This window comes from Molossus molossus, unplaced genomic scaffold, assembly GCF_014108415.1.
Source record: "Molossus molossus isolate mMolMol1 unplaced genomic scaffold, mMolMol1.p scaffold_m16_p_8, whole genome shotgun sequence".
NCBI classification, from domain to species: Eukaryota; Metazoa; Chordata; class Mammalia; order Chiroptera; family Molossidae; genus Molossus; species Molossus molossus.
In genome coordinates, this window is record NW_023425402.1 from 7,719,862 (window position 1) to 7,742,172 (window position 22,311).

General features: G+C 51.4%; 1 protein-coding gene across 1 annotated transcript in view; it reads left to right on the plus strand.

The window, feature by feature from the left end:
• The window catches only part of PNPLA1 (patatin like phospholipase domain containing 1), a 41,569-nt gene extending 24,129 nt beyond the window's left edge, over positions 1-17,440 (plus strand). The window contains 7 exon segments of the mRNA XM_036249228.1: positions 988-1,048; positions 8,492-9,079; positions 11,365-11,443; positions 12,897-13,022; positions 16,537-16,577; positions 16,580-16,641; positions 17,390-17,440. Coding sequence (XP_036105121.1) covers positions 988-1,048; positions 8,492-9,079; positions 11,365-11,443; positions 12,897-13,022; positions 16,537-16,577; positions 16,580-16,641; positions 17,390-17,440 — 1,008 coding nt within the window.
• Positions 17,441-22,311: the final 4,871 nt, after the last annotated feature.

Genomic DNA, 22,311 nt, shown 5'->3' on the forward strand with positions numbered 1-22,311 from the left:
AAGCCAGTGGGGCCCACTCAGTTCCCCTGTGTCTCCTCCCCTCAAATGATCCCTTACAATTCTTCCTAGATCTGTGTCCTGACCTTTTTCCTAATGAGTGACATGACCTTGAACAAGTCCCCTAAGGACTCCCCTGTAAAATGAGGTGATGTCAGAATTGCTGATGGGAATGTTAACTGAACCTCCCACTCTGATGGCAATGTCAGGTCAGCAAACTGTGTCCAGGGCCACATCCAGCCCCGGCATGTTTGTGCACAACCTGTGAGCTGAGACTGGGCTTTCCATTTCCAAAGGGCAGTCGAATGGGGTGGTGCACACCATACAGTGCGCAGAGGGTGTGTTGTATAATTGTGCGTCTGAAACCTATAGAATCTGTTAACCACTGTCACCCAATACATACAGTAAAAAGAAAAAATAAAATAAAGGGCTGTAAAAAAAAAAAAAATAAGAGATGACAGAGACTGTATGTGGCCTGCAAAGCCCCAAATATTTACTGCCTGGCCTTTTGAAGAAAAGGCTTTGTGGGCAATATCTCGTGTGATCCTTCAGCATCCTCTGCGACAGATACTACTATTATCTCCATTTTACAGATGAAGAAACTGAGGCTGTGAGAAGTTACATCTACACAGTCACATAGCCAATAAGTGGCAGCACTGGGATTTGAACCCAGTCTCCAAACTTTGCTCTTCATATGGTCCAAATGCACCTTCTCTGCTCCTACCATAAACATTTCAGCACCTCCCGCCCAGGGGAAGCGAGCAGTCAGCTGTGCACGGTTTAGCGCATTGACGCAGCATCCCTATGGACGCATGACCAGGAGCTGCTCCCAAGCCACAGCAGAGAGGGAGGGATGGGACACTGGACAGGTACATTTTGAGGAGCCCATCAGATGAAGCTGAAGAGCGGTGAAAGCAACCACCCTGGATGAGGGGACCGCGGCTGTCGCTGCAGCTCAGCCTGTGTTCTCCCGGTGTGCCCACCTTGCAGGTCCTACACAATTACTACTACCGAGGGTACGACGATGCTGTTCTGTACTTGAGGCGGCTGAGTAAGTACCCCGTGGAGCCCAAGGAAGGGAGGTCCAGAGGGTGGGCAAAGACGGGAAGTAGAAGAGCTGAGGAGAGGAGCGTCCCCCCTAATTTGTGACCTGGAGTTGCCCTTCCCCCAGGAGAGCTGGAAACGGGTGCAGGGACTTGACAGCTGTACTGTCCAGGCCAGGCCTCTGTGGCCAGAAATTAGGACCTCTGAGCAAAGGGAGCTTTTAGGTGAACTGATGGGACACGTCCAGGGCTTCGTACAAATACATTTCTGGATTTGAAAACGATATTTATGAAATAGAGAGCTCATCTCTTCCATTTTCATGTCATTTTGTTCTCTTCTGTTTTTATTCTCTTTCCAATAAAGCCATTATTGTTTATGCAGAACTATATGCGACAGGTTTATATTTATATAAGACTCTGAATCACATATTGATCAACAAATGAGAGAAAAGAGCCCTGCCTTGTGCTGGTTTGGAATCGTGGTCCCCACACCTGGTTATCCGCTGTGGTTCGGGGAGAAGGAAGAGTCTAATGACATGTATAACACACTTTAACACGATGCCAGTCACGGCTAACGCCTCTGTTAAAAGGAAAGAAAGAACCTATTTCATGGTTAAGTTCCAAGGGAAGGGATTCCTGGGTCAAAGGGCGTTTACCTGTGCGCTACCGTAAGTCTTTCCATCTTGCCACCTGGTCATCACTGTCCTCTGGGGCAGTTGTGCAGAAAACTTTGTGTCACCATTTCTGTGAGTTTCCAAATGTTCACTATCATAAGCAATACTGTGGTGAACTTTTTGTGTATATAGATTTAAGAAATATTTTGGGAGTGAGATTAAGGGATTGAATGAGGCTCCCCCCGCCCCAGGGTACATTCACGTTTTCCCCTTCAAAAATGCCCCCTGCTTTCCGAGCTCCCAGGTCCTGACTGTACTTTCTCCTGGGTCTTTTCTCTCTACAAGGGTGGGGGTGGGGAGCATGAGAGCTGATGGAGAGAGTGGAGGTTCCAGAGGCAGCGTCCTGGGTCTGGGTTCCCAGCCTCCCCACTGTGTGAGCTCAGGGAAATCACTCGCCCTCTCTGAGCCTTGGTTTCCTAATCTGTAACAAGGTTTTAGATCCTAGTTCCTGACACTATTACCTGGGTGATTTTGAGCAGGTAATTAATCTCCTGGGGCCTCAGTTTTCTCATCTGTATAAGGGGCTGATCATGGGACCTACCCAGAGGTTATTGTGAAGATTAAAGGAACAAAGCCACATACAGCCCTCATCACAATTCTCAAATCGCTGGTAGTTCTTAGACTGAGGACATCGGAGTGCCATGTCCTTGCTATGGTCAATCCTGTCCCCTCTGACCTTGGAGACAGGCCCCTCCTCTCACCTCTCTGAGGACAGACTCCTCCTAACCCTCCTCTCCTCTGACAACTACTCATCCTCATTTACGCAGCTGTAAATGGAAACTGAGCCCCAGGTATCCCAAAGGTGAACGACTTGAGGGTGTTACTAGGGGTGGAGATGGGGCCGCAGGAGTAGGAGGGGCTGGCTGAAGCCTCGGGTCCTTTCTGCCACCTGCTGGGGAGCCACTCACTCTCCCAGTGGCGGTATAGGCTGGGGACTTGGGATTTGGGGGATTCCTGATTTGGGGCTCAGATCTTGGAACAGACACCAATTCCCTGCCCCAGGAGACCCCTCTGCACCCCAGCCTGACTTCCAGGCTACTCTATACCAGTCTCTCCCCTAGAACGTTCCCTTTCTCTTGCTCTCGGAGCAAACCCTGGGAGAGTCACAAAGTGGGCAGAGACGCATCTAGTCCCCCCCCCCCCCCGCTTCTCACCCTTCCACCCTTAGCTGGTGTGGACGTTCCCACAGGTGGGAATGCTGGGCCTAAACCCAAGGGTGAACCCTAATAGTACCATTTCAGGCATCCACTCCTGAGCTGGGCAGCATTTGGAGGATGGCAGGATTTTCCAGTGGCCGGGGGACCACTCCCAGTAGGAACAGACACGACTCGGCAAGGGAGCCGCTGTCTCCTGCCGGCCACCAGCGCGCTTTGCTTCCTCTTCCAGTTCATCAGCGTGAGCAGGGCAGGTTTCAGCACCACCCCTAAAGCCTCGGGGTTGGTTGGGCTGGAGGTGCTGACACAGCCTGAATAAGTGCGGTTTTGGTCCGCACCTACCATCTGGGAACAGAAAAGGGGCGTCCCTCCAGCCTCACTCCAGCTCCGCAGGAAGCTGCTCCCACGGGTGGCACCCTCAACTCCCCAACTCAACCCCGGCCGCTCTCCTCCTCCCTCCCAAGGGCTCACGTCCCCTCCTCGTTCCTGCTGCTGCCCAGGGCTCCCTCTCCGCTCTCGCTCTCGGCCTCCCTGGCAGCAGCCTTCTGCCAAGGGAAGGGTGTGCTTGCTGGTGTACTTGACCCACCATCCCACACACACGTGTGCACGTGGATGTTGACTGAGGGTGGAGCTCAGAGGACGCCTTGTCTAAAAATAGCCACTCGGCATCCAGGCAGTCCAGCCAAACCTACCTCCCTCTTCCCTCCTTCCCTGCCTTCCTGCCTTCCTGCCATCCTTCCTTCTCTCTCTCCCTTCCTACCTTCCACAATTTGATGTATTCACACGCGCGCACACACACCCCTGTGAACCAGCACCACAGTCAGGATGGTGAACAATCCACCACGCCCAGAGCTTCCTCCTGCCCCTCAGTGATTCCTCCCACCTCCCCTCACCCACCCCACTCCCTGAGCCAACTCTCTTCCACTTTCTGTCATTACAGATTAATTGCATTTTCTAGAGTTTTTGATAAATGGACTCTAACAGTGTGAAATCTTATTTTTGTCTGCCTTTCATTCAGCATAATTATTCTAAGAGTCACCCATGTTATTGCATGGTATAAACAGTTCATCCCTTTTACATTCCATTCCATTGTGTGAATAGACCACAGCTCATTTAGCCAGTCACCTGCTCGTAGACATTTAGGTTGCATCCACTTTGGGCTATTATGAACAAAGCTGCTATAAACACTCACGTATGCGTCTTTGTGTAGACGTGTGCTCTTATTTCTCTTGGCTAAAGACCTAGGAGGGGAATAATTAAATCACATGGTAGATGTGTTATATACATAAATAAAATTATATATAATTATATATAATTATATTATATATAATTATATATAATTCATGTATATAAAATTGTGATAAGAACACATAACATAAAGTGTAGCGTCTTAGCCATTCTAAGAGTACAGTTCAGCAGCACTGAGTCATCCACCTCGTGCAGCTGACCTCCAGAACATGCATCTCACAGAATGGAAACGCTACACCTGTTGGCCCCAAACTCCCCATTTTCCCCTCCCCTGGGCCCTGGCAACTACCATTCTTCTTTCTATTTCTATGAGTTTGATTACCTTAGGTACCTCACATAAGTGAAGCGTAAAGTATTTGTCTTTTGGTGACTAGTTTTAGTTCACTTACAATGTTCTCAAGGTTCATCCATGTTGTAGCATGTGACAGGATTTTCTTCATTTTTAAGGCTGAATAATATTCCAAGGTGTGTATATACCACATTTTCCTTACCCATTTATTCATCAGTGGACACTTGGGTTGCTTCTACCTCTTGGTTATTGTAAATGATGCTGCAATGAACATGGATGTGCAAATACCTCTGTGAGATTTGATTTTCAATCCTTTTGGATATGTACAAGTTGAGGCATATTCCCAGAATGTATGTTTAAGTTTTTAAGAAACCACCAAATTGTTTTCCAAAGTGGTTGTATCATTTTCCATTCTCACCAGCAGTGTATGAGAGTTCCCCAATTTTCACCAACACTTGGTATGGCAGGTCTTTTTATCCTCACCCGAGGACATTTTTTTTTTTTTCCCATTTTTTGTAGAGACAGAGTGGGAGGGAGAGAGAGGAACAGAGAGAGAGAGAAACATCGATGTGAAAGGGACACATCGAGTGGCTGCCACCCGCACAACCAACCAGGGCCGGGGACAAACTGCAACCGAGGTACATGCCCTTAGCGGGAACCGAACCCGGGTCTCTCCAGACCACAGGTGGATGCTCTAACCCCTGAGCCAAACTGGCCAGGGCTGGCAGGTCTTTTTAACTTGAGCAATTCTTTTTTAAAATTTTCATCTGAGGATATTTTTACATCCTAGGGTGTGTGGGGGGCAGGCAGGGGCAGGGGGAGAGAGAGAAACATCGATGTGAGAGACACACGTCAACTGGTTGCCTCCAGCACGACCCCAACCAGGGCCGGGGACTGAACTGCAACCTAAGTACGTGCCCTTGACCAGAATCAAACCCACGACTCTTTGGTCTGCGGCTGACGCTCTAACCGCTGAGCCAAACCAGCCAGGTCTAATTTGAGCCATTCTAATGGGTACAGTGGTATCTTATTGTGGTTTGAATTTGCCTTTCCCTAATGACTAAGATGTTGAGCATCTTTTCATTTGCTTATTAGTTGTCCAAATAGCTTCTTTGAAGTGCCTGTTCAGCTCTTTTGCCCATTTCCCCCTAGACCTTTAATTAGCTTTATTTTTTTAGAATAGTTTTAGATTTACAGAAAAAATATGAAAATAGCACAGAGTTTCCATACATTCTACATCTAGTTTTCCCTATTGTTATGTCTCACATTTGTTAGATGTTATAGTAGGTACATATATAATCTAGTACATAGCTTGGTATATTGTTTACAATTAATGAACCAATATTGACAAATTATTATCAACTAAAGTCTATACTTGATTCAGATGTCCTTAGTTTTTACCTAATGTTTTCTGATCCAGGCTCCCTTCCAGAACAGCACATCACGTTTAGTTGTCTCCTTGGGCTCCTCTTGTTTGTGACAGTTTCTCCCCTTGTTTTTAATCACTTTGGCCGGTTTCAGTCCTGGCCAGATATTCTGCAGTCTGTCCCTCAGCTGGGGTTTGCCTGATGTTTTTCCCATGATTAGACTGGGGTGATGGGTGGGAGGGAGGAAGACCACAGAGGCAAAGTGCCATCCTCAGCACATGATATCCAGGGCACCTGCTGTCTGCATGACAGGTCACTGATGACTGTGACCTGGGCCACCTGGTTGCGATGGTGTCTATCAGGTTCTCCACTGTAAAGTCATTCTTTCTCCTCTTTCCACACGGTGCTTTTTGGAAGGAAGTCTCCATGCATAGCTCACACGGAAAAAGGGAGGAATTATTCTCCATTATCTTAAGGTCAGGATGTCTATATAAAGTACTTGGAATTCTTCTGCACAAAAGATTGGCCTCTTCTCCCCCATTACTTATTGAATCATTTGTTTATATATGTACAAACTCCTGGATACTTACTTCATACTTTGGGTTAATATTTGATTCCATTTTTTTTTTATCCTCACCCAAAGATATGTTTACGTTAATCTTCAGATAGAGCTGGAGGGAGACAGGGAGGAAGAGAGACAGAGAGAGAAACGTTGATGAGAGAGAGACACATCGACTGGTTGCCATCCGCACAACCCCAACAAACCACAACCGAGGTACGTGCCCTTGGCTGGAATCGAACCCAGGACTCTTTGGTCTGAGGGTGACGCTCTTACCGCTGAGCCATACCGGCCAGGGCAACTCTATTTTTTTACTCAAATTGTTCCAGCTTCGGCCACTGGGAGCTCTTTCAGTTAACTCTTTCGCTCATGAAAAAAAAAACGAATTGTTTGTTTCCTTTGAGGGCCTAGAGGGGATAAATGGTGATGGAAAATTAAATGAAATTAAATTAAAGTTAAAAAGAGAGAGAGCTTTTATGTATTCTCGATAATGCCCTTCGTCAGGAATAGTGTTTGTAAACACTTTCTCCCAGCCTGCGATTTCTCTTACCAGAAACTTTTAAATCTACCGCGGCCTTGCCTGCCTTAGAAAACGTGCCCTGCGTCCCCTCTCCCTGTCTCCCAGCTCAGTCCCGGCCCCTCCTTCCTCTCCCTCCGCTTTTCCTCCCTAGGCAAGCTCCTCCACAGCCACCAGCGCAGGCCGGACCGCCCACAGGTGGGGCATCTGTATCTCTGACCCCCTCTCTGCTCTGAGATCAAACCCATACAGCCCTGGCCAGTGTGGCTCAGCGGCTGAGCGTCGGCCTGTCGACCAGAGAGTCCCAGGTTTGGTTCCTGCTAGGGGCACCTCCCACACACACACACACAAAAAGACAAACCCATACACACAACTGCTGACTTGCTGTCTCTCTTCGGGCATCTCCAAGGCCGCCCAAACTCAACATGTCTCAAAACAAGCTCATAACCTGTGTTCTCCCCACTCCCCCGAACCCATCCTTCCCATGATCCTGTTCTCCGCAGCAGCACCAGCAGCCATCTGATGGTGCACACCACCTACCCCCCGCACCCAGTCAATCATTCACCAGTTCTCATTCATTTGACCTCCCCAACAGAATCTTCTGCTTCCAGGAGCATGCCCCGAACACCTCTCCACAGCAACCTGCTGGGTTTCCCTGGGTCCCCTATGCCCTTGTCAGTGAGTCTCCACGCAGCAGCCATGGTGACCTTGCTAAAGCCAGAGTCGGGCGGGCACCTCCCTGCCTAGAAGTCTTCATGGTCTCCATGGAAACCAAGAGTCCCTGGGCCTCCTCAGCCTCATCTCCCTCCACAGTGCCCTACCCCGGCTCCAGCCACACTACCTTCCAGGCCCTCAACATCCCGGTGCCCCTTTGAACCTGTGGCCTTGGTGCATGCTGTTCCCTCCGTCTGAGACTCTCCCCTCCGTCCTACCCTGACCATCCTTTGGACCACTCACCCTTCAGAGCGCAGCTTAAATGTCCCTCCCTCAGGGAAGCCTCCCCGTTAAGTCCTCCCTCGGCCCTCTCTCCTAGTACCATGTTTCTCCCTCACCTAACACTTGAGCTGATTAAAACTTGGGATCACTTGGTGGGTCAGTGCCTGCCCCACACTGCACTGTGGCCCACAGCCTGTTTCTGTCTCTTTCACCTCCTCCGTGCCTGGTATAAGCCTGGCACACAGACATGCCCAATAAACGTCCCCTAAATAGGTGAATCAATCCACAATTAAATACTCAAGGTAAGCCCTGGCCGGTTTGGCTCAGTGGTTAGAGCGTCGGCCTGCGGTCCGGAGAGACCCGGGTTCGGTTCCCACTAAGGGCACGTACTTCGGTTGCAGTTTGTCCCTGGCCCTGGTTGGTCGTCAGGGTGGCAGCCACTCGATGTGTCCCTTTCACATCGATGTTTCTCTCTCTCTCTCTCTTCCTCTCTCTCCCTCCCACTCTATCTGAACAAAAAATGGAAAAATGTCCTCGGGTGAGGATTAAAAAAAAAAAAATACTCAAGGTAAATTCAAGTGGAGAAAGGCCATTGGTGGGAACTAATCCTCTTTATGAAAATAATTTGGAAAACCATTCTTTGCAGTCACGTGCTGACGTCAGAGGTTAGTAGCGCCACCTGTGACCCGTGCTCTGGTTTCTCCTAGACGCTGCGTACCTTAATTCTCCGTCCAGGCGAGTGATTTTCCCCCGGGTGGAGGTGTACTGCCAGATAGAGCTCGCCCTCGGCAGCGAGAGTCCTGAGCACGGAACACCAAGCCTCCGGGCAGAGCAGGCCAGTCCGGAGGAATCCACACAACCGCACACGCAGTGGGCTCCCAAAGGCGAAGGACACAGTGGCCGGGGTCCACTGGTGTGCTCACCTGTACAGAGACCTGAATCCACACAGGAGGGGCCTGCGGAACCACCTGTTTCAGCACCTGTCTCTTCCTGTGAGCAGCCACCCACATCGCCGCTGACCTCTTCGTCATGTTCTCCAGCGGACTTGCCACCTGGATCACTCCCCGATGTGCCCTCACCTCCCAGCTCGACACCTGGTCTGTCACCTGCGTCACCACAGCAGCAGGTACAACGGACTGGATCGCCACCCAAATGCCCACCCTCCCAGTCATCTCTGTCCCTCAGGCCACCCCTGGGGCCTTCAGCTGAGGGGGCGCCTCAAACGTCGCCTCAGTGTTCTTCGACGTCACCGGCACAGCCGCCTGTGGAGGAACTGGGCTCAGACCCGCCCCGAGGTATGGACCTCTGGCCGCTCCCGGCTCCCTCGGTCTGGAGCCCTCAGCAGTGGAGACAGCGGGGCGCCTGGCACCGCTGCTCCGAGGGCTGCGCCGGCCAAGTGAGCGGTTAGCTTCGGTGGCTCTACCTGGAGGACAGGCCACCACAAGAGGGCTGGGTACTTGACATTTGTTTATTTGTTTAGTCCAGCGAGTCTCAAAGTGTGGTTTCCACCCAGCAGCGTGCGTCACCTGGGACACTGGTAGAGAGGAAACATTCAGGCCCTGCCGCAGACTCGGGGTGGGACCCAGCTGTCTTTTCTGCCAGCCCCCCAGGCGATTCTTTTGCCTGCTTACGTGTGAGGAGGCTGTGCTGCACCTTGTACTGTGAAAGCCGCTGTGCCAGGGCAGTGCTACTCAAAGGTGGTCCGTGGGCACTGCCGGTCCCTCGCTGGTTGTTGCCAGTTCTCACTGCAATGAGTGCAGGATGGAGAGCAAGGTTACAGAGCGTCACAGCAAGGGACACTGCCAGGCGTCGAAGACTTTCCCTAATTCATTGGATTGATATTTCACAAAACGACTGGTCCATTAGGGATTGTAAATAAGATTTTTAAAAAACCGGTTCTTGCCCTGGCCAGTTTGGCTCAGCGGTTAGAGCGTCGGCCTGCGGTCCGGAGAGACCCGGGTTCGGTTCCCGCTAAGGGCACATACTTCGGTTGCAGTTTGTCCCCGGCCCTGGTTGGTCGTGCGGGTGGCAGCCACTCGATGTGTCCCTTTCACATCGATGTTTCCCTCTCTCTCTCTTCCTCTCTCTCCTTCCCGCTCTATCTGAACAAAAAATGGAAAAATGTCCTCGGGTGAGGATAAAAAAAAAAAAATAGAATATGTTGGGTTATTCACGGAGAATAAGACCACTGCTCTCTGGGGGCATAAAGAAGGCTTCTTATTGGTGATAAGTGAGTTGACATGGGTGGGATATTGACCATCATGGTCTGTGGGATGGGATTGGACAGAGTGAAAAGAGCATTTCAGGTTTTGTTTATTCTAGAAGCTCAGGTGCAAAGAAGGAAAGTGCAAGGTACATCCAGGGTGGAGAGGATCCCTGTTTGGCCGTGGCAGATGGTCAGGGTGGGGCCCCTAATGGTGGGAGCCAGGTGGTAGGGTCCCTCGGTCCATCAGCCAAACTTCCGCAGGTCTGAGGGCCAACAGGAGCACAGACGAGCAGGCTTTGCCTCTTTTCAGATCTGCCCCAAGTCACGGGTGACCCTTTCTCTGGGATAAGTTTACTTTGGTTCTTTTAATCACCACGAGACAAACCTATAAGGGTATTAGGAATCAGAAAAGTGGTCCAAGTGTTTCACATGCTCTCTTATTTCCTGTGAAATAAAAGGCATTTATTTTATGTTATCACACCTGTGTCTAAAGGCAGCTGTGTTCAGGCGCCTGAGCAACCCTGGGCCCTGAGTGGGCATTCCTCACTCCTACGGGGGTGGACAGACCCAGTGGTTTTCAGCTGGGGGCGGTTTACCCACAGGAGACACGTGGCCATATCTGGAGGCCAGGGATGCTGCGGAACACCCTGCAATGCGCAGGACAGCACCCCCACAAAGAATTTTCTGGCCCACGATGTCCGTAGTGCCAGGGTGAGATGCCCTGTTACAGCCGAAGCCCGCTGTGGGGGCTGGGCTGAGAGGGGCCTCCGCGGGCGACAGCGTTGTCAGTCATACAGTGGTGGCCCTGTTGTTGGGGGTGGGGTGTTGCAAGAAGCCCCAGGAAAATCCCAGACAAAGGAACAGATAGATTTGAGATATTCACCAGGGCCCCCAAATGAAAGAACTTCAGAAGGTAGAGGACTCTAAATAGATTCCATATTATTTGTATCTGCATGGATGACATATTAATCCTCATCTATTATATATCCCATACTCTGAAAAGTAAACTTAAGAACAATGGTCATAAAACTATTACTATTTTCTATTCCACCAAAGAAAAAGAAAAGGAAACAGCAGGTCATAGAGCAGAGGGTGGGAGGTTCAGGCTCCCGTGGGTTTTCCCCGAGAGCCTTCCCTGCCAGGGCTGCTTTGAGAGGGGCCACGGGTCGTGTGGTGGAGGGTCCGCGTTGGTCCTTCCGAAGACATCACAGCATCGTCGTCAAGTCCAACCATACCATTTTGCCCCCACACACGAGAATTGGAGAGGGAGACGGTTCTTTGCTCGTTCTGAACACTCGTTACTCCCTGTTGTATCGAGATGACTAAGTGGCCCTCCCCGACCTCATCTCACTGTCTCCTCCCTGCCGACTGCAGCTCCTGCCGCCTCTCTGACGCCCCAACGCCCCGCGCCTCCGCTGGACCTGAAGGAAGCCAGCAGCAAGCCGGATGCCATGTAAGTCTCTCCCTCACTGAGATCGGGGGCCAGCTAAGGAACACTGCTAAGACCACCACCCTCTCTGTCTTCTTCAGTGGGGACAACGTGTGGGAAACGGGCCTGCTCACGCTGACAGGGTCACTGGGCTCCTGTGCCCCCTGAGGGCAGGGGAACGGGGGCCGGGTTCCGGAGAGCGGGCAGGCTGCCCCAGCCCCACTGCCGCCGCACGCCGGGAACCCAGGGCCTCCCTGGACCCAAACCACTTTCTTTTTTTAATCCTCACCCGAGGATATTTTTATATTTATCTTCAGAAAGGGTGTGGGGGAGAGGGAGAGAGAGAAAAGCATCGATGCGAGAGAGACACGTGGATTGGTTGCCTCCCTCAGGACCCTGACCAGAGCCGGCGACCAAACCGCAGCTGAGGTACGTGCCCTTGACCGGAATTAACCTCTCGACTTTTTGGTCCTCAGATGGTCACTCTAACCGCTGAGCCAAACCGGCCAGGCACCAGATCATTTTCTATCAGCATGACAAGGAGGCTAATAGTCCTCTGTTGTAGATTGTCCCCAGAAATCTTTCTTACAATGCACATCAATTGTCTGGGTCATGTTTTATCTTTGCAGTGGTTACAAGAGGGCCTGAGGATCTCCATATTTTTTAAATATGTTTTTATTGATTTTTTAGAGAGAGCAAGGAGGGGAGAGATAGATAGAAACATCAATGTGAGAGAGAAACATCGATCAGCTGCCTCCCACAGGGCCCCCACTGGGGATGAGCCTGCAACCTGGGCGTGTGCCCTGACCGGGAATCGAACCAGGACCTCTCAGTCCGTGGGACCACGCTCAATCCACTGAGCCACACCAGCAGGGCAATCTGCATATTTTTAAGTGCCCAGGCTCCCTTACTGACTAGATACCAATTGGGTTAGCCAGTGGAAGGCACCAGCAGGAGATCGGAGGGTGGGTCGAGGGTATTCCGCCCCACAAGCTCATCCCTCCCTGCCCCGGGGCGGCTCTGGCCGGGGCTGGGTTTCTCTGTGGCCGACCTGCAGGGTTGGGAGAGCAGGGTCCCTTGGGAGGTTCCCACTCCAAATCACATCATATCAAATATTAAAATAGACCTGATTTCTTCATTTAGTATAATTTTGACTATAAAACTCTTTGAAGGAGTTTGGATAACTTTAATAATTTTGTGCTTGGACATAAACTATGCATTTTGTTCACACGATTTAAACTCTATTGCGTTGATAGAAAACGATATAAAAGTTTGAGTTTCTGTCGACTACTTGGCATATGACTCAGATAAATATTCATTGATTGCAAAACAAAGGTCACTGGGGAACTCTGGTGCCCCCAGGGCGGAGAACCACAGCACCCGTGTGTCTGGCACCTTCTGAGCTGGAGCGGGGCCCTGCCTGGGGAGGACACAGGACAGGTCATCAACAAACCACTTACTACCTCTCTCTGACCAGAGCAAGCCCTGCTGAAGACTCCAACTGGGTGAGCAAGGTATTCAGAAAGAACAAACCAAAGACGAGCAGCCCCAGAAAAGGCTTCCCAAGACATCCATGATCCAAAAAGCCAGGCAGCCAAGTGCCGTGAGCATGACCAGTGTTTCTTAAATTCCACGGGGAGGAGTGGCTTTGGGAATGGCCTGCAGGAAGATTACAAAGAGAGGGGTCAGGAGTGGGGGTGAGGAGCTGGGCTTTGGACTAGGACGCACCTGCCTGAACCCCGCTCTGCTCCGGTCTCAGTGAGCATGCTTAGGACAGACACACGGTCTCTCTGAGCCGCTATTTTCTGATCTGTAAGTGAGCGATAACACCACCTCAGGGCTGTTGTGAGCGTGTACTGAAGTCAGCTATGTCCACTGCTTCTCAGAGTGCAAGATGCGTAACAACAGCCCGTAAGCAGTAGACACCGTGGTTCTGTAGGTCCCAGGGGTTGACGGCTGCCTCTCGCTTCTGAACAGAACTGCACTGGAAAAGCCAGGTCAGGGCCCACGTGACCCTCGACATGTAGCGCTCCTCAGTGTTCCCAGCCTACGGCTAAAAGCCCTAACCTGTGTAGGCCTGCTTCTTACAGCTTTTTAACTATACTATATTGTCATTGGTTTAATCATTCGACATTTATGGAGCATCTAATCAGCGCCAGGCAGTCTCCTGGGCTCTGGGGAAATCAAAGATGATTTAAACTTGATCACTGACTTTCAAGAATTTCTCTTGAACTTTGAACTTCATACCAAAGACAAGAATGAAACCTACTAATGTGATGAGTTATGAGCCCCATATGAACCAAGCCTTAATTTTTTTACTGAACCATAACATTGTTAAAGGTACATGCATACATACATATACACTTGCGAATTCAAAATGCCAGCCTCAGACAGAAACCAAGCCAGGCATCATCTATAATTATTTGCTGGATTATCAAATTATTCCCCAAAAGTGCCCTGGCCCATTTGGCTCAGTGGTTAGAGCTTTGACCTGTGGTCCAGAGAGACCCGGTTTCGGTTCCTGCTAAGGGCGCGTACCTCGGTTGCAGTTTGTCCCCCGCCCTGGTTGGGTCGTGCAGGTGGCAGCCACTCAATGTGTCCCTTTCACGTCGATGTTTCTCTCTCTCTGTCTCTTCCTCGCTCTATCTCAACAAAAAATGGAAAAAATCTCCTCAGGTGAGGATAAAAAAAAAAAAGTATTCCCCAAAAGGAACAGACTCACACTGCTATTTAATTTGCTCCAAGCCTTTATTGCTCAGAAAAATCCCTAAATCATTCGAAGGGACATCCTTCCAGGTTGCTCCTGTCCTGGGTGGGGTCCCTGGGTAGGCAGAAGGATGTGTTAGGTAGATGAGGGTCAGAGGCTCACCCCAGGACAGGTAGATACTTGGTGGGTGGTAGAAGCAGTATGAGGAGGAGATTCTCAGAGCTGCTACAGGAAGTGGGGCAGACCCACAAGGCACTTTGTGGATTAAAGGATGCGCAGGGAGGGTGCAGGACCCAGCAGACAGTGGCGGCCCCTGGCGGTCACTGGGTCAGTGCAGCTTGGGATTATTCTCCCTCTGTTCCTTGGTGTCCAACTCCAAGACTTCCTTGGCCTTTGAGTGTCCGAATGTCTGTCCCTAGGGGCTCAGATCATGAGAATGTAGGCAGGCCCACAGGGGGTGTGGGGGAGCCCCCCTCACTGGGCGTGCCATCCGGGTGCCAGGCACAGACTCGCGGCCCTTGATTCCCAGGCCAGGCCTCTTCCCACACATCAGAGCAGTGAGAACTACGCGGTTCAGACAAAGCTGCCTTGGTTGACAACCTTCTAGGAATCAAGGTGCTTTATAAAAGAGCAGGTTCTGATAAAAACAAACAAAACAACATTCATAAGCTGTGAGACACTGTTGTCAGCGGACCACACATGCCGTCCGCGGTCTGCTTTATAGAACAGGTGGTGACGCTGCCCAAGGCAATGCACCAACTGATGATCTGAAGTAATTCTGTACAGACGTACTGCTCTGAGCGTCAAAGACCAGGGTAGGTGCAGAAAGGAGAAGCTCAAAAATGATAGGCATGGAGGAGTAGTGATCTGCTTATTTCTTCCCAAACTACAATCACGGGGATCTGGTCACATCCATGGGCTAGTCCTGTGTCAACCCCTGGTCTGCAGCTGATATTCCTCCCAACAAAGACAAGAGAGGCTGGATGAAAGCCACAGTGTAGGTGTTCCATACACCTGCACACACTATAAATCCAATGTTCAAATTCATACTCTAATGTGAGTTGTATAAGTCAGTTATCACTGCTATAATAATGCTGCGTAACAAACAATCCCTTCCCCAGATCTCAGTGCATTATAAAACCAACGTTTGTCTTTCTCTTTCTGGGCCGATGAGTTGGGTGGGATAGCTCTACTTAGGCGACAGGCTGGGGTCAAGCCTGCTTCCTGGCCCTTTCATTCCAGGGCCAGCAGTTACGCCAGAACTGCCCTGCTCTGGAGCATGGCTAGATATATGCATCTGCATAGTCTTCCTCTGCTAGTCTTGTCGATCCTCCAAAAGAGTTCAGTGGTCATCTCATTCAGGTTGCATAACTGGCCTCAAAGAGGAAAGAGGAGAAATTGAGAGACTGCCCGCAGGCCACAAATAGAAAAGGAGGAGGTCCCTCTTGCTAATTGCTACTCAAATCCTCCTAATTGTGCCATGGCCGGTTTGGCTCAGCGGTTAGAGCGTCAGCCCGAAGACCAGAGAGTCCCGGGTTCAGTTCCCACTAAGGGCACGTACCTCAGTTGCAGTTTGTCCCTGGCCCCGGTTGGGGTGGTGTGGGTGGCGACCAGTCGATGTGTCTCTCTCACATCGATGTTTTTCTCTCTCTCTCTTCCCTCCTCTCTCCCTCCAGCTCTATCTGAGGTTAAATGCAAAAATGTCCTCGAGTGAGGATTAAAAAAAAATCCTCCTAATTGCTTCCAAGTCTGTCAGACTCCCCACATTTTTAGCACCTGAGAGCCTCTCCTTTGAGTTACTGTGGGATTTCCACCTATTCTAATGTGGATGTGATAGTAACAGCTAAAATTACATAGTAGTTATCATGGCCATGGCACAGAGAGATTAAGTAACATGCTCAAAGTCACACAGTTAGTAGGTGGCAGAGCTAGGATCCAAGTCCAGGTTCTGTCACCAGCATCTGGATGTTGACCACAAATCGATATAGCGACCCAAGGTAGCCACCCAGAGCTGGAGTCAGAGTCGGAAGTCCCAGGGTCTAGTCCTAGTTTCTCCACTTTGGCAGGGAGAGGCCTAGCGATGCACCCGGAGGTGCTCAGGGAGACATGGCAGGTAGGTCTGGGTGCCATGTCAAGGAGGTCGGACTTTGCCTGTGGTGCCAGGGAGTCACCACAGGGTTTAAACAACAGAACAACACAGTCATATTTGAAAATTATGAATATGCAAATTCATATCCCAGCATTTCTCCAAGGTGGGCTCAGCAGGTGTCTTCCTGCAGTTTCCCAGACAGGGCAAGTGACTTGCCCAGGGTCACATAGCAGGTAGAGGAGGGTTTGGGACTCAGGTGGTCCCATCCCCAGTTTTTGTCTCCTTTCTCCTCATATGTGTTTCCTCGGCTTCTCAATCCAGGTCTGCTTCCTACCCATCCGACTTCTCTGTGCTCTCCCTTCCAAGACTGTTTGGGTCATCTATGGGCCTCATCCCAGTGGGATCCAGGAATACAGCTGCCCTGAGGTATGGAACTTCCAGAGTGTCCCTGGAGGCTGGACACAGCCAGCCCTGTCCCAGGACGCTTCGGTGACCCCTGAGCACCCTCGACCCAGTTTCTTCTGCCCCCACCTCACTCTCCCTGGTCACAGTCAAGGCCAGCACGAGCCCACGTAATGCCTCGTGCACTGAGAAACAGCACCGCTTCCACGAGCGCTTGAGTGCCCGCTGCAGGAAGGTTGTTGTAAACACTGCTTTTGTTAAAACAGTTGACTGCTAACTGCTAGAAACCTGTATGAATGACATGTAAAACTACAAAACGGCGTAAATAACAGGTGGAAGGCATGCAGCTAACATATGACTTGGCATGTCTGGGCCGTGCCCCTGTGTTGGCAGCGTTTCCTCGCGCGGGGCGCCGTCTGCGCGATGGTCCCCGGCACCCTGGGGCCTCTGTGCCTCCTCCCCCTTCCCGAAAACCCAAATATTAACCAGACTTTTGTAAACCCAAAAATGGTTCAAACACTCCTGTCAACTCCTGCTCTGCAAGTGGGGCCTCTCCATTTGCAGGAGACCCTTGTCCAGTGACGTGAACGTGCTAACGGCCGGTATAAATGGGGAGTCCCATTTGGACACGTCAGGTTGGCCGTCGTGGGCCTGGCTGCCTGCTCAGGGCTGCCCAAGGGTATGGCGCTGTGAGGAGGCTCTCAGTGGACATTAGGGGAGGGAAGTCCTAGATGAGGGGCCTAGAAATGATGAATCTGTGTCCTCTCCCCAGGAAGCTGTGAGCCGGAAGAGAAAACTTGAGCTGGAATGGGAGAGAAGCTGACGACTCCGCGGCCCAGCCTTCTCCCCACTGTTCTCAGATGCCTTCCGCTCACCCTTGGCCTTTTGGGGACCAGGGTGACACCCGCTATTGAGCTCGTTGGCGTAGAGGGTCTCGCTTTCCCCGGGCAAGCACCTTCTTGTCTAAACATCCTCTCAGCTTCCCTGCGGTCCTTCCAACCTTCTCACCGCCCTGCTCTGCGCAGACCGGCGGACAAAGACGGGAGCGGAGGAGCGTGCGCACAGCGCCTCCTGGCTGTCTGGCGGGGCTCTGGGCCTCCTCCAAGCCTGGCCTGAGCTTGCTCCTTTGAGATGGGCCAGAGGGATCCGGTCCACAGGGCAACAGTCTGGAGGGTCAGGCAGGGCTGAGCAAGGGATCCTGTCCTGTTTCCTGTGATGTCAAGAAACCAAGTTCTTTGGCTTTGTTTTCCATTCCCACAGCCTACTTAAGGCTCAACTTGGGACCACTGGACACTGCCTCGGCTGCCCCCCGACGCCCCATGGGGCAGAGCTGGCACCAGCCTGCATGAGCGCCCCGGGACAGCGCGGGGCGGCCATGGAGCTGGCAGCCCTGGCCTTCCCCGGGTCCTGGTGCGGCTGCAGAGGAGCTGGGGGCCAGGCGTCCCTGCCGCTCCCCTCCCCCAGCCCATGTGGAAATGTTCACAAGAAAGACGCCTCTGGCCTCAATTTCTCCAACCTGTCCAGAAAAAAACGAGCCCCGCTGCTCCCCAGAGTGTGTGTAACCAACCTCCAGCCCCAGGCAGGCCGCCCACAGGCCTCAGAAGCATTTGCCTAGCGAATCCCAGAATGCAAAACCCAACGGACCCGGTGGAAATCAGTCCCGAACTGGGCTGGGGCACCGGGGCGGACTCGTGCCAGGTCAGCCGTGGGGGTGGGGCTAACATGGCAAGGAGGACCACGTGAGGGAACACGTGTCTACCCAAGCCCCCTTCGGAAGCTTCTGCCTGGAAGAATCTAGATGTACCTTCAAGAGGTCTGAGCAGAATCAAGTCACCTGCTCTGAGTCTGGGGCCGGACCAGTCAAGGGAAGCGCTCTGGTTCCAGGAGGCCCAGCGGGCGGGGTTTCCTCCAGGAGCCCTCTTGCCTTTGCAGGTGGCTGTGTGCCCAAGGCCGAGCCTGGGGACCAGGGGAGGGGCTGTCAGTCCTGCACGACATGGGGATGCACGGGTGTTCCTGGTGTGCAAGGGGGAGCCGATCATGACAGTAGCTGTCGTTTTAACTCAACGCCCGCATTCAGAGCCCCGCAGCTCTGAGGTTTCAGTTATAAGAATCAATAAATCCCCTTGTAGATTTGCCTTCATTTTGCTGACTTTCCTTTTCCCCCATTTTGAGGTAATCAAGAGAATTGTTCTTGCATTAGTTCCAGGGTTACTAGATCAAATCCTAGAAGCTTTGTTAAGTTTGAATCTCAGATAAACAACGAGTAATTATTTAGTATAAGTATATTCCCAGTATTGCAATTATTTTTAGTATATCTGAAATTCAAGTTTAACTGGGCCACTATAATTTTATTTGCTAAATTTGGCCACCCTAATTAGTTCCTTTCTCCTTTTTATGCTTTAAGAAAACAGAAAAACAAAAATAGGCCAGCGTCAATGGCTTGCTTTCTGACCCCACGGTCACCATGCTTTGAAATCGGGGGTCTCACTGGTGCCAAGGCCAAGGCCGGAACACTGTCTGGTTTTCCAGACAAGCATATCTGAGTGACAGCACAAAGCACGGCCCTCTCTGTGACCCAGCTAACACCCTGAACTCGACTGGTTCTCGTCTGGCCCCATTATCCCTGACTCACCCACTTAACCACCTGACTTCCTAGGGTGAGAAATTAGGTTAATTATGTCCTGATGTTGCTTGCCCACCTTTTATAAGCAGCAGGGTCTCCCGTGCACTCCAGTGTTTGGAAAGCCTCCGTGGTATGAATGGAGGGAGGCCCACCCCCACACGGTGTCCAGCACCCTGAATTCCTATTGGCACAAAATTCCCATAACCAGTGAGGTCCATTAGCATCCCGAGGGTGGGGGTGGTGCCTTTTACATCAGCCCTGGCACATGGTAAGTGTTCAATAAATACTGGTTGAACACATGAACGAATGGATTAGATCATAATGGGGGGCATTAAAACAGGGGTTCTCAGAGCTGGGTCCTGGCCTATTCTGTTTGCAGCTGGCTGTGTGACCTTGAACAAGGCACCACCCCACCTGGAGCCTTAGCTTCCTCATCTGGGAGGTGAGGATAACTATACCGCCCTCTCCTGTCCTCCTCCGAGCATGCGGTGAGCCTTTGGGGCTTGGAGAATGGAGCCGTGGTCTGAAAAGAAAACAAGCCACCACACAAAAGGGTGGCCTTCCCCAGGGAGCCACGGGCAGAACTTGTGTGTTATCTGAGAGAGAGGGAAGGGGGCCCTCAGTGCTTTTCCATGGAGACCACATTTTCTAGACCCAAAACCAGGCACTGTATTCTGCCAGTTCTATCCTGGTTCTGAGTGAGAGATTTGGGGCACCAGAATTTAGGGACGAATAAAGCAGATGCTATCGAATCAGGCTGGCCCACATTTTCCTGGTCACTGTCACCTGAAGAGTCACAGAGTTGTAGACTGTCAGGTCTGGAGGGCAAGTGTCCTTGTCTCCAAGGTCAACAGCCTGTGGGCAGTGTCTCCTGAGGCCCAGCCCAGGGCACTTTCGTCCCTGCCTCAGCAAGTTGGCACGCCAGGGACGGGATGCCTGGAAGCATCCAGAGAGGGTCCCGGACAGGGACAGGAGGCTGACCCGTGCAGCCTCGCAGGCATGCAGCGGGCCTAGGATGTGGCTGGGGGGCCCCACCTTGTCTCCATGGAGAGTAATCCAGCTGAGACTTTTGTGCAAGTCAGTTTCTTTATTTGTCCAAATAACATAGTACAAAAATGAGACAATGCCAGCATCGGGGACTCGCACAAATACTCCTACAGCTTAAAGAACACTATTCCAAACAAGAAACTACACACAGAGGTTCCTGACCCCCATTTAAAACGGATTCCAATTCTTCACATTGGGGCGCTGTGTTCCTAGACACCGCCCCTCCCCCACTTCTTAGCAGCAATAACACTAAATGACTTTTAGAATATGCTTAGTGACAATCCCTAAACTTCGCCTGAGGTCTGAGGCCAGTCCCATCTAAACACCCAAGGCCTCTCTCCTGGGCTTCTCCACCCCAGTCCCACCCCATGGCGCTCCCACAGGTTCACACAGCAGCACTCGGCGGGTGACAAGATTGAGGTTACCAACCAGGTGCCAACAGCTCCCCGCTATGGCCATGTGTTCCAGGCAGTGGCCCAAGGCTGTGGTCAGAGCCCTGTGGGCGTGCGTGGGGGTAGCGGACAGGCAGCAGATGGCTCCCCTGAGCCGAGCCTTGGAAACTGTTAAGTTGTGTAGAAGGCGGGGCCCCTAACGGCCCACACCTCACCTTTGGACGAAAACAAAATGGAGGTTCTTTCTCAAGACACTTTACTGCCATCAGCTGGGAAATTGTCATCATAAATCTACCAATGCACAATGTCCAGGAAGTGAACAGCCTCCTGGGCCGCGGTGCCCTGCAGCAGTGCACGCCCATGCCACCCAGGGTGACCCAGCGGAAAGGCCTCCCATCTCCTGAAAATGACAGGATGGCGGCTACAATAAAATAAAGTGCATGGACGTGCACGACATAATCTTCAGAACCTCCGCATTTACTTTCTCACCTACTCTTGCAGACGCCCAGGAGACAGGAGAGCTGCAAGGCATCAGCTTCATTTCTCTGGTCACAGAATTTAGGAGGCAGGGCTGGAAGGTCCGAGAGACCCATGATCATCATCCGCAGGTCTTCCCTACCTGGGCCCGCAGAGCCCCCGGGGGCACCTACAGATCCAAGCGGGCTCTATCTGCGAACAAACGATGTGGTGCCCACAAAGGCACATCTGTTTAAATGCATGTGGTTGTTCTGGTGAGAGGCTAAACAAAAATGTACTTTTAAAACTAAGACTGATTTAAAACTAACATCTGAAAAAATGTCAGCAGGTCTTAGTTCTGTGGATCAAGAAAATACATGCCGATCAAAAAAAAAAATAAGATTAAGGATTTAGTGACTCCTAAATGAAAGTGAAAACCAGGAGAGTGGCCCAAGGGCACGCAAGTTGCCACTCGGGCTGTCCCCAGAATGCACGGCTTCGGCCCCTGGTCCAACACTGCAGGCCAGTGACTGTCGAGGCAGCTTCCCCACTTCCTTCTGAACCCACAATTTAGAAAGAGAATCACTGGTTGTACAATTCCCGCTGTGTAGCAAGGCCTCCCAGGAATGCCTGACAAGCTGCCTGGATCTTAGCTCTCTGCCTTCTTGTGCTTTCATTCATTCATTCATTCATTCATTCATTCATTCATTCAATCATTCATTCGGAGAGTGCTTACAGCTCAGTGGGGAGGTTAAAGTTGCCACAGAGTAAAAACGGTCGCTACCACTCTTTAGACAGATTTCAGCAGTATAGAACCAGAAGGGTCACAATGGGTCACCTCCAGCCCAGAACCCGGGTCTGGAGAGGACAGAGGACGCGCAGGGTCTTGCAGCAAGTTTGAAGCAGGTCAGCAGCTGGAGCCTCCTAACTCCCAGTCCAGTGCTTATTTCTCCCAACACAGTCTCTGCCTCTCAGTCGGTGGAAGAAAGGATTGGTGCATTCTCAGTCTCAACAAGCCCACGACGGTTGAGGACACAGAATGGCTGTCCACTCTTGGCTGCAGTCATGTCTGCGAAGCACTGGATTGGGACAATCATGGAGCATCTTCATGGTCTCCTAGCTAAAGCCACCAATTGTTTGGCATATTCAAGGGCACTTGAGTGCAAAGCACAGTTC